This window comes from Heteronotia binoei, chromosome 10, assembly GCF_032191835.1.
Source record: "Heteronotia binoei isolate CCM8104 ecotype False Entrance Well chromosome 10, APGP_CSIRO_Hbin_v1, whole genome shotgun sequence".
NCBI classification, from domain to species: Eukaryota; Metazoa; Chordata; class Lepidosauria; order Squamata; family Gekkonidae; genus Heteronotia; species Heteronotia binoei.
Window position 1 is genome coordinate 97,081,172 of NC_083232.1, and position 12,178 is coordinate 97,093,349.

Sequence of the window (12,178 nt, forward strand, 5' to 3'; positions counted from 1 at the left end):
CAAGTGCCGTGTTCTACTGGAGAAAGTTTTCCTACCAGACGTTTCGTTCTCAGCTGCGGAGAACATCCTCAGTGGCGTTGCAGCCGGAGCAGGCGCTCTGACCTTCTTGGCTGCTGTGCATTGAGGCCAGGGCTGCTGGAGAGCTGCTATTTCTAGGCTGGAGGGGGTGTGATGAAAGGGCAATTGGTTTGTGGATGTGCCCATTGTTTGGTGGGGCGTCCTGGAAGGGTAGTGATAAGGAAACTGGCTGTTGAATGTGACCATTCAACAGTGATAAGGAAACTGAAACAGCCAGTTTCCTTATCACTACCCTTCCAGGAAGCCCCACCAAACAATGGGCACATCCACAAACCAATTGCCCTTTCATCACACCCCCTCCAGCCTAGAAATAGCAGCTCTCCAGCAGCCCTGGCCCCACTCAATGCACAGCAGCCAAGAAGGTCAGAGCGCCTGCTCCGGCTGCAAGCCACTGAGGATGTTCTCCGCAGCTGAGAACGAAACGTCTGGAAGGAAAACTTTCCCCAGTAGAACACGGCACTTGATCCCGAAAGATTCTACAAACCCTAATGATGTTACCAGCCGTGAAAACCTGAAATCGTTGAAATCCCAAGTGCTTCTCAGTTCTCCGGTGGAAAACCCTTTCATTGGAATGTGGCAGCCAATAACAAGCCCTTCCTTACAATGCGTCCCTTCCTCTTTCTGAAAAGCTTGATGGGTGCCAAGGCGAGTACTAGTGGGCACCAAGCCTCCCATGGGCACCGCGTTGGGGAACCCTGCTTTAACATTTTGAAAGGGCTGGAAGAAACATCCATTGAAAAACAGATCAGATCAGAAATCACCATTTCTACTGCCTCCCTCCCTTCCTCCTCCTGCTTTTCTGGCCATCGAACTCCAGTTTAAGATTTGCAGTCGCCGGGAACCTCAGTAAAGATGGCTGCATTGTCATCAGGGCTTTTTTTGAGGAGGGAACACAATTCCGGCTGGCTTGGTGTCAGGGGGTGTGGCCTAATATGCAGATGAGTTCATGCTAGGCTTTGTCTATAAAAAAACCCCTGTGCGAAATAATGGTGATGTCGGGGTGTGTGGCCCAATATGCAAATGAGTTCCCGTTGGACTTTTTCTACCAAAAACGCCCTGATTGCCACTGATTTATGTATTGATGATTCCAAGCTCATCACACGAAAAGAAGGGAGAGGCAAGCCCAGCACATCTAGCAAGTACTCAGCTACTTTCTGGTGGCTGAGTCAACAGATCCAGGAGGGTAGATCTTGAATTCATACCAGCGCAATTATTAAACTGATGTTAGTGTTTCCTGGATATGCCAAGCACGCCTTGTGAGAAAGCAAGTCCTCATGAGACGGAGAACTAAATTCTGGAAGCATGAGAGTTTGTGTTGGCAGCAGATTTTAACAAGGTTTTGGCCTCTGCTGAAAGTAGTGGAAGTGAGGAATTAGATTATAATGAGGAATTATAATGCCTTTCTTTGTCAGGACCTGGCACATTTCAACTCGTCCTTTGAAAGATTTTTTTTTTAATTGTAATTCACATTGAACTAAGTCTGCATTTGCAAGAAGGGAACGAGGCATTTCCCACAATAATTATTGTACTGTGAATTTTCTTCTGAAGCTGTGGGTTTAACTCAGGGGTGGGAAACCTCCGTCCCAAGGGCTGTATGCAGTGTGGCCCTCAGGGATTGCTAGGCCGAACCAAGCCATGTGGCAGCCTCTCTGGGGCCTGGCTAGCCAGTGAGGATCGTGGGGCCCAGCCATGCTGCCTCCCCAGGCCCAGGAAGGGATCACAGGGCCCAGATGTACTGTACAGCAGCCTCCCTGGGGCCTGGCTGGCCGGCCAGAATTGCTGCAGGACCTGGAAAAGTTACTGTCACAGCTCATTTTGCACTTGATTATCTCAGATGGTGTGGCCTAATATGCTAATGAGTGTGTGACCTAGTATGCTAATATCAGAGGATGTGGTCTAATATGCTACTGAGTTGCTGCTGGGCTTTTTGTACAAAAAAGCCCTGGACCTAGGCGTTTGCCTTACTACATTGCCACAAGGCAAACCAAATGTTAAGAAATTAGAGATAGGCTGTGAGGCATTTGTGAAATTTTTTGCAGACAAAGTCCAGTCGCTCCGCCGCGACTGCCCTGCCATATTAGGTACAGTATGTGAACTCGAGGCTCCGTGCCTGTCTTCTGGTTTGACTCTGGACCATTTCGACCCGCTCAGCCTAGAGGAAGTTGACAGAATCCTCTCTACTGCACGCCCAACAACTTGTGATCTGGACCCGTGCCCCTCCTGGCTAATTAAAGCTTGCCAGGAGGAGCTGAGATGTCCTATATGGGACATCATAAATAGATCTCTTTTGGAGGGTTCTTTTCCAACCCTTCTGAAAGAGGCAGTGGTCCGCCCCCTCCTGAAAAAAGCTACATCAGACCCGGCCGAATTGGCTCATTACCGGCCAGTCTCAAACTTGCCCTTTTTGGGCAAAGTCATAGAGAGGGCTGTGGCGTTGCAGCTACAGAGTTTCCTGGATGACGCTTCCATCTTAGATCCATTTCAGTCCGGCTTCCACCCGGGCCATAAGACAGAGACAGCATTGGTCGCCCTCATGGATGATCTCCGGCGACATCTGGACCGAGGCGGTGCAGCGATATTGCTGTTGTTAGACCTTTCGGCTGCGTTCGATATGGTCGACCACTGGCTGCTGACCCGCCACCTCGCCGACGCAGGGATTCAGGGGTTAGTCTTGCAGTGGCTTTCCTCTTTCCTGGAGGGCCGGGGACAAAGGGTGGCGATTGGGGGAAAGCTGTCCTGGAGACACCTACTTAATTGTGGGGTGCCTCAGGGGGCAGTTCTCTCCCTGATGTTATTTAACATCTATTTATTTTTATTTTTATTTATTTATTTAAGATTTGTATCCCGCCCTTCCCACAAGTGGCTCACTTGCCCAGATTGCCCGGAGATATGGGCTGGGTTGTCACCAGTATGCAGATGACACCCAGCTCTATCTATTGATGGGCGGCCGGGCTGCCGATGTCCCTACAAATTTGGACTGGGCGTTGCAAGCTGTGGCAGATTGGATTAGGTTGAGTGGGCTGAAATTGAATCCAGCGAAGACATAGGTCCTTTGCCTAGGCCGCGGTGGTCCGGAGGGAGGGATCTCCCTTCCAGCTTTTGACGGTGCGTCACTGGTACCAGTGCGCAGGGTCAGGAGCTTGGGAGTGCTACTGGAGTCTTCCTTGACAATGGAGGCCCAGATAGCAGCCACTGCCAAATCCACCTTCTTTCATCTTAGGCGGGCGAGGCAGTTGGCTCCCTTCCTGGAACGCAATGACCTGGCAACAGTGATCCATGCAACAGTCACCTCAAGGCTAGACTACTGTAATGCCCTCTACATGGGGCTGTCCCTGTGCTGAACTCGGAAACTGCAGTTAGTGCAGAATGCGGCAGCCAGACTGCTATTGGGCCTACCCCGGTGGGAACATGTGCAGCCTAGGCTGCGGGAGCTGCATTGGCTGCCAATTGTATACCGAGTTTGTTACAAGGTGCTAGTTATTACCTTTAAAGCCCTATATGGCCGAGGACCTGCCTACCTTAGGGACCACCTCTCTCCATATGTTCTCCAGAGAGCACTACGATCCAGCTCACAAAACCTTCTGGAAGTACCTGGGCCAAAGGAGGCCAAATTAAAAACAACTAGAGAACAGGCCTTCTCTATAAAAGCACCCCAATGGTGGAACCAGCTGCCGGAAGAGGTGCGGGCCCTACGGGATATTAGCCAATTCCGTAGGGCATGCAAAACCGCCCTCTTCCGGCTAGCCTTCTAAGATGGAACTTGGAATAAACATCACGCCATCATTATTATAACTGAGATAGTAGCACTATAAGATTATATTTTTAGATTGTTTTTAGATTATTTAAATATTTAATTGTTAATTGTATTGAATTGTATTTTTTGTTTTATTGTTTCACAAGGCTTTTGCCATGTCCTGTAAGCCGCCCTGAGCCTGCCTCGGCGGGGAGGGCGGGGTACAAATAAAATTTATTATTATTATTACAGCTGCAGATTTATTTTTAAGAATGAAAATATCTTCATTAAAAAAAAAGTTACCATCATGCTTACCAAATAGACCAGTATCAAGGCTGATCTTGGCTTTGGGACTTAAGAGTATGTCAATACTTACTGATCATTTTGCCTTGTTTAGGGTGCCATTCCTCACTCTGTTCACAGTGCTCTGATATTGACTGATAAGGAATCCATTTTCAAACCTGACAAAGAGGTTGCTGTTCAGGTAAAAAAAAAATCAAATTGATTAAAGATAGATCATAATTGATATTATGGCTTACATTTTGCTTGAGGTGTAAACAGTGTGGTACTCTAGAAGCCAAGGCATGGCGAAAGCTAGCTGACCAGCCAGAAGTGGTGTGCATTCTGACAGAAGCAAATCAAAATAAAAAATATATATAGTATGATCATTATAACTATTTCTGACTGGAAAATTCAATGCCATGCAGACACAATGAGTGAAGGGTGTCACTCCTTTGTGTTCTGGGGCTTTCCCCGTGCTGTTTAGGATCATCAGGAGTGGGTGAGGAGAGAGGAGTGGCTGGAGCCAAAACAGATGTGATCACAAATCTGTGCTCATTTGTAAAAGGCAAATGGTTTGTGGCACCCCTCCAGAGCAGTGCCATATGGTAGAGTAGAGATGGAGTTTATCTCTTCAATCACCACGTGGTTTTGCTAATCAAAATCCCCTCCCTCTTACGCCTTAAGCTGTTATTATGTCTTTAAAGGAACATTCAAGGGTTTTCTGTCATTTGACTTTGTGTTATTCTTGCTTCGCAATTGGTAAACTGTGTGGAAGGGAGTGCACACATGGACACATGAAGCCTGGTACTGGTCCATCAAGGTCTAGTCTTGTCTACTTCTAGGGTTTCAGGCTCGGGTCTTTCACATCACCTACTTTTTAACTGGAGATGCTGAGGATTGAACCTGGGACTTTCTGCGTGCCAAGCAGAGGTTCTTCCACTGAGCCACAGCCCCTTCCCTAAGTGCAATTTTGTACCTGCATTTTTAGGGCACCAAACAGCCCCCCCCCCCACAAGTAAGAATTTTAATTGCCTATAAAATGGGAACATTCGAAATTTGATAGGCTCCCCTTGGCATGAATGGTACAATCCTTGGGAATTTCAAACCAATAATCTGGAAGACAAAACTGGTTACAGTCAGAAATGCATTTTACCCTAAAACCAATGAAGATTAATGAAGAATTTAAGCACAGTTGTTTACAAAAATAAAGAGAACGGATAACATGATGTCATTAAAGAAGAGAATAAATCACATATTTGTGCAGTTTGTAAGGGGAAGTGTCCATTCAGAGAGAGAGAGAAAAACATAAGGACATATGAAGAGCCTGGCTGGGTCAGACCAGTGTCCCATCTAGACTGGCATCCTGTTTCACACAGTGGCCGACCAGGTCTTCTGAAGGTCCTACAACAAGTCCTAGAGGCTGAGGCCTTCCCCTGATGCCTCCTGGCTCTGGGATTCAAAGGCTGGCTGCTTCAGACTGTGGAGGTTCCTTTTAGTCATCATGGCTAGTAGCCACTACTGTTAAGATTTTATCTAATCCCCTTTTAAAGCTGTCGATGTCTATCATCAGTACCTCCTCTGGCAGCAGATTCCACATTTTAATCACTCACTATGTAAAGAATTACAAGAGAATTAACACAGCCATGCCAGTTCCTTGTAGGGCTGCGAAACTCCAGGTGGGGCCTGGAGATCACACCCTATTACAATTCATCTCATCTCCCCTTGACAAAATAGCTGCTTTGGAGGGTGGACTCTATGGCACTATACCTTGGTGAGATCCCTCCCCTCCCCAAACCCCGCCCTCCCAGGCTCCACCCCCAAAATCTCCAGGTATTTCCCAACCAGGAGCTGGCAATCCTTCTTATCAGGGTGTCTCCACTGCCACTTCCTTCGGGCAAAGCAGTTGTTTGCAGTGCTGGAGCTGGAGCCCCATAAAATTAAATGACACTGATTTCCAAATCGTTTGTATAGGATGGGGCGTCTTATAAAGTACAGCTGTTTGTTTTTAAAGTATCTGATCCTCTTTGGACTTCTGCCTTTTCCATTTTTGAATATTGGCACTCATACAGAAGCAATTTCAAAAGTCTCATAGAATCTTAGAGTTGGAAGGGACCTCCAGAGTCGTCTAGTCCAGCCCCCTGCACAACGCAGGGAACTCACAAACACCTCCCCCTACATTCACAGGATCTGCATTGCTGTCAGATGGCCATCTAGCATCTGTTTAAAATCCTCCAAGGAAGGAGGTTTTGAATAGCAGCTGATAGCAGTGCTTTGAAGATCAGATATGAAATCCTGTGCCAGTCTGTGTGGGTGGATGAGTGGATGGATAGATATTGATCTTGTGATAGTCATTATTTTTCACAAGTGAGCTTTCTTGCTGTGGTTTGATGATATGAATTCCCAGTGTTCTTGCGATGAATTTTGTAAATGAGAGCGCTACATAAGAAGAAAAGTTCAGTGTCATTATTCTGTGTATTTTCTTAAAAGCTTTGATGTTAGATGACGTTAGACACCCTGTTAACTGTTTTTGGTGTTGTTGTGTGACGCAATAAGAAATGACCCTACAAACTGGGCACTCCTCTCTTAACTTTGTTCGACAGTGTGAAGTTCTTTCATCACTGAAAGCTTTGCTTAGGTACATCGACTGCGCTCAGTTGACAGCTGACTTTGATGGAATTTTCCCCTACAATCACAATGACTGGATACGTTTCAGAAGGGTAAGTCAGAATATCATGTCTTTCTCATTGTGCTTTATAGAATTCTTGGAATAAGACCCATTGTGAGAATAAATACAATGGGCTCTAGAAAGAGGCTCTGGGTGAGTGTCCTGGTCTTCGACGCCCAGCATCAAGGTGCCATGGCATCATAGCATGACGATGATCGAGCAGATGCTGAAGTTCAGCATTCCTTTAATCTGCAGTGCATCGTTGTTGCCTTTTCCTGTTATATTCAGCCTTGCGGCTTTTCGTATCAGTGTGTGCTTGTGGCATGACCTGTCTTTTTTGGCTTGGCATGGTTGTGTTATGGTATACCACAGAGCATGCACCTCAAGGTGGCTGTTTTCAGTAGGGGAAGTGACCTGACTTCAGCTTTCCATCTCCTCCCCAATCCCTGCAACCTCTACCTGGAGAAATTACAGTCTTTCTCAACAGTGGGGACCAAAGCAGGAGGGAAGCAACCTCAGCAGAGTATAATGACACAGAGTCCGGCTTGCAAAGCAGCCATTTTTTCCAGGGGAGTTGATGTCTGTCATCTGGAGAGAAGTTGTAATTCACCTGGAGAGTTGGCAGCAGTAGTTCCCCAGGATGAAATGGCTGGTTTGGAGGGCAGAGTCTATGGCATTTTACCTGACTGAGGTCCCATCCCTCCTCAAACCCCACCCTCTCCAGGCTCCACCCTTCAAATCTCCTTGAATTTCTCAACCTAGAGTTGGCAACCCTATCTCCTTCCCAGCCAACCATCAGCCTACCTATCTGCTCCTCTGACTTCAGCTTTCCATCTCCTCCCCATTCCCTGCAGCCTCTACCTAGGAAAAGGACAGTCTTTCTCCACAGTGGGGACCAAAGCAGCTTACATCATTCTCCTTTCTCCCTTTTGATCTGCACAACAACCTTATGAGGTAGGTTAGGCTGAAAGTCTGCGACTGTTCCAAAATCACCCAGTCAGCTTCCACAGCAAGAACCTGGGTCTGGCAGACCATGGTCTGAAGTGCTATCCCACCCTGGCTGTTATGGGGGGCTGCTGCTGAACAGTAGCCAGTAGCCAGGCCTAGTTAAGTCATGCCAGTCAGGTGGCATCAAGTCACCCAGAGGGCGAGCTCTGTTTGTTTTTCTCTGTTACCTAGTCTGGAAACTGAGTCGAGGAACTTCCTTCCTCCTTTTCACTCTGCAAAAAGTGGGAAGCTGGTATGGGAGAAGGCTGCCTTGTGCTTTTTTTTTTTTTTTTTTTTGCATTCTCCTCAGCAGCCTTGTGCATGTGCAATAGCCATGTGTGACTGCACTGGTGACCACTTGATGAACACTAGTTACAGGTACGAGCAGCCCTGTTTTTCTCATTGAATTGGTTGCCAAAGTTAGAAATATAATTTTCTTTTGCCAGAGTTAAATATGAACCAGTTAAAAAAATTGTTAGCGCAAGTCAGCCATTGTGGCAGGTAGGAAGTTTAGTTTGATGTCAGAACTCTCCGACTGTAGAGATTTTTCTGCAGCACCCAGTTCTGGAGGTAATCCTGTCCAGCTTTCTTTTTGCAGGCATGAGAGAAGATAGTTAAAGTTTCAAAATATTAAGTGTGTAAAGATGGAAATCCGTGAAAGAAGTAAAGAAGTTTTGGAAACAAAAAGAAAGAATATTATTATGATTAGAATAAGAATTAGAAAAGTGCTCCAGGGATCGGGTGAAATCGGGTAAAGAAAGGAACTAAGATAAAGAGGAAGGAGTTCATTTGTTTGTTGTTAGTATTCAGTTTGATTTGTAGAAGACAAGAAGCAAAAAAATGAAGTGTATTTATATGAGATGTATAAATATGTTGATATATGCTTTGGTGGGGTAGGGCGGGATATAAATCGAATGAAATAAATATATGCACACTTAATATATATTAATTCCTACACTAAAAAAAGAAAAAAGAACTGCCAAGTGTGTTGACAAACTGGAATCAGAAACCATTGCTGTTAGTCACCTCGAGACTAGATTACTGTAATGCCCTCTACATGGGGCTGCCTCTGTACCGAACCCGGAAGCTGCAGCTGGTGCAGAATGCGGCAGCTAGACTGCTGTTGGGGCTTCCCAAGTGGGAGCACATACAGCCTGGGCTACGCGAACTGGGCTACGCGAACTGCACTGGTTGCCAGTTGTATACCGGGTTCGTTACAAAGTGCTGGTCATTACCTTTAAAGCCCTATATGGCCGAGGACCTGTCTACCGTAGGGACTGTCTCTCCCCATATGAACCCCAGAGAGCACTGAGGTCAGCCGGGAAAAACTTGTTGACTATTCCCGGACCGAGAGAGGTGAAGTTGCAAAGCACCCGTAACCGGGCCTTCTCCTCTATAGCTCCGAGCCTATGGAATCAACTTCCAGAGGAAATGCGGGCCCTGTGGGACCTTGAACAGTTCTGCAGGGCCTGCAAGACCATCCTCTTCCGATTGGCCTTCGCTGAAGAAGGAAACAGTTAAGGAAACCGCCATCATAAAAGCAAACATAGTATTAGCACTTTTACTAATTAATTTTAAAACTTAATTAGAATTTTAATTAAACTGTTTAAATGTAATTTATTTATCTTTGTATAATTAAGGCTTGAATTATGTTGTTAGCCGCCCTGAGCCTGCTCCGGCGGGGAGGGCGGGATATAAATAAAATTTTGTTGTTGTTGTTGTTTGTTGTTGTTGTTGTTGTGGGTTTACAAACCATGTTTTGTGCTATTGTTTGGCATGGAGTTCGACTTAATAAACCACAGCTCCAGTCACAGCTTCACTTCTAGAGGCCTCAGTTCCAAAACTGTGACGATAGTGGTGAACTTACACGCGTGCGCGCGCACAGAGCTGTGAGGATGGTAAATGAAAGTTGACAGTGGATCCGAATCATGGTTTGGGAATGATCTGGCATTTGAAAAAACAGTATTACTTTGCCCTGGAAGCTGGCTGCATTCTCAGCCTAACCTGCCTCACAGGGTTGTTGTGAGGACAAAATGGAGAAGGGGGAAATGTCGTGAGCCACCTTGAGTCCCCAAGAAAAGTGTGGTATAAATAAAGCAAATAAATAAGAGTAGTCCTTTGAGTTTTCTGGCAGAAGTACAGCCCCCTCTGTTTCATCTTAGAAATGAGATAAATGAATAAGGGGATGATGATCATAGTCTTTCAAAACAGTTTTATCTAGTTATTGTGCTTGCACTTGCAGAAACTTGAGCCATTTGTTACCAGCTGCCAAGAAGCCATTGTTTTCTTACAGTATTCTGTGTGTTCACTTAACAATACTCCAACGCCAGTCACTGCACAGGTAAGTGTTGTTCTAATTTGTTTTTGTTAAACACAATGCTATCTATAACCAAAAGTACCATAGGGCATAATGCTATCCATAACCAAAAGAACCACAGGGCATGGTGCTATCTATAACAAAAGGTACTGCAAAGCTCAGTACTGGATCTGTTGCTTCTTGACCTGTTCGTTAATGATTTGGAGTTGGGAGTAAGCAGTGAAGTGGCTAAGTTTGAGGATGACACTAAATTGTTCAGTGTGGTGAGACCCAGGGAGGATTGTGAGGCATTCCAAAGAGATCTCTGCAGGCCCGTAGCTACGAGGGGGCCTGTGGGGGCACCCCCCCTGACTTCTGCCCAAGCCCCCCCCCCCCCGACTCCGGGGCCCCAAGCAGCCCCTGGGTCCTCTGCCATTTCCGGGGGGCTGTCTCCAGCCCCGCGAGCGATTTGCATGGTGGAGAATTCGCTTGCGGGGCAGGCAGCAGAAGCAGTCAGGGCTCTTGGGGGCCCTTTAACTGGTGCCGGGGCCCGCTTCTGCCCCTGGCCCCAGGTGATATTTTAGGGCAGGAACAGAGGCCAATGGTGAGAACGATTCTCCCTGCCGCTCTCACTGCCACCTTCCCTTCCCACCACTAAAATAGCGTGTCGAGTCGGGGGCAGAAGCATCTCCCAACCTCTCCCACAAGTTAAAGGGTCAGATCAGCTGGGGGGCTGGGGCTGCTTCTGCTGCTGCCCGACAGCTATTTTAGTGGCAGGAAGGGAGGGTGGCAGCGGTGAGAGCGGCAGGGAGAATCGCTCTCACCACCGGCCTCCATTCTCGCCACTAAAATAGCGCACAGGGCGGGGGCAGAAGCAGCCCCCGGCACCAGATAAAAGGCCCGTGCGGATCAGCTGGGGACAGCTACTGCCCCCGGCCCCACGCTCTACTTTAGTGTTGACTAGGGAAGAAAGGCCAACAAGAGAGCAGCTCTTGCTGCTGCCCTCCCTTCCCTGCACTAAAATAGTGTGCGTGGACGGGGGCAGAAGCAGCCCCCAGCCTCCCGCACCAGTTAAAGGGATCGGCGGGGAAGGGAAAGCAGCAGCAAGAGCAGCAGGGAGGGAGGGGGGAGGAAGGAGAGGAAAGGTTGTGTGGGGCGCTGGGGGGTGTGAGTGCCCCCTGACAAATTTAAATGCCCCCCCAACCTTCCATATTCTGGCTATGGCCCTGGATCTGTGAAGGATGGATGAGTGGGTATCAGCATGGCCAAGTGCAAAGTAACGGACATTGGAGCAAAAAATACTAGCTATAAATGCACACTGATGGGGTCCGAACTGGTGGAGACCGACCAAGAGAGATGTCTTGGGGTCGTGGTAGAGAACTCAGTGAAAATGTGGAGACAATGTGCGACTGCAATAAAAAAGGCCAACGCCATGCTGGGGATTATTAGGAAGGGAACTGAAAACAAATCAGCCAGTATCATAATGCCCCTGTATAAATCGATGGAGTGAGACCCAGAAGTATTGGACCTGGGGATCATCTATTTGGTATTTTGTTACGGAAGGAGCTGGTGGTGGTGGGGGGAGCAGTTTTGATTCTCTGGCAAGAAGATCTTACTGTAATTTGGGTGATTAGGGCCAAGGAGGTTTTCTCATGATTACAGATTTCAACATCACAGAGGACATCAGAAGTGAAAAAAACTAAGATCTATAGGTTACATCCAGAACCTTGGTTATAGCTGGAGATTTCAACATCAGCTCTTTGGACATGGATAGGAATAGCTTAAAACAAAGTTGTAGAGACTTCTCCACCAGCTCCTGCAGTAGAAGAGATCTGAATAGGTTATTACAAGACACCTTGCAGTTAAGCGATAAGGGTTTGGATATTGTAAATGGGCTTGATTATTTTCCTGTCAGTTTTCAGAAATCATATATAATAAATTATCTAAAGATGGCAAAGAGTTAGATTATCATCCTCTTGCAGCTAGCTGAATAGACAGAATATGGGCTCAAAAGAAAAATCTGAAAATCTTTAATCTCAGTGGTGTCAGACTCATTTGTTATTAGGGCCACTGGTGAGGGGAAATCCCAACCCAAAACGAAGTTTTTCAGACCAAGTAAAACCGGAAGTGACCCGAA

The 12,178-nt window shown here is 46.9% G+C and overlaps 1 protein-coding gene across 1 annotated transcript in view; it reads left to right on the forward strand.

The window, feature by feature from the left end:
- The window catches only part of PLEKHG4B (pleckstrin homology and RhoGEF domain containing G4B), a 137,212-nt gene that overhangs the window by 73,280 nt on the left and 51,754 nt on the right, over nt 1–12,178 (forward strand). Inside the window, exons 7-9 of the mRNA XM_060247742.1 lie at nt 4,209–4,295; nt 6,694–6,810; nt 9,988–10,086. Of these exons, the coding sequence (XP_060103725.1) occupies nt 4,209–4,295; nt 6,694–6,810; nt 9,988–10,086 (303 nt within the window). The remainder of the gene's footprint in view (nt 1–4,208; nt 4,296–6,693; nt 6,811–9,987; nt 10,087–12,178) is intronic.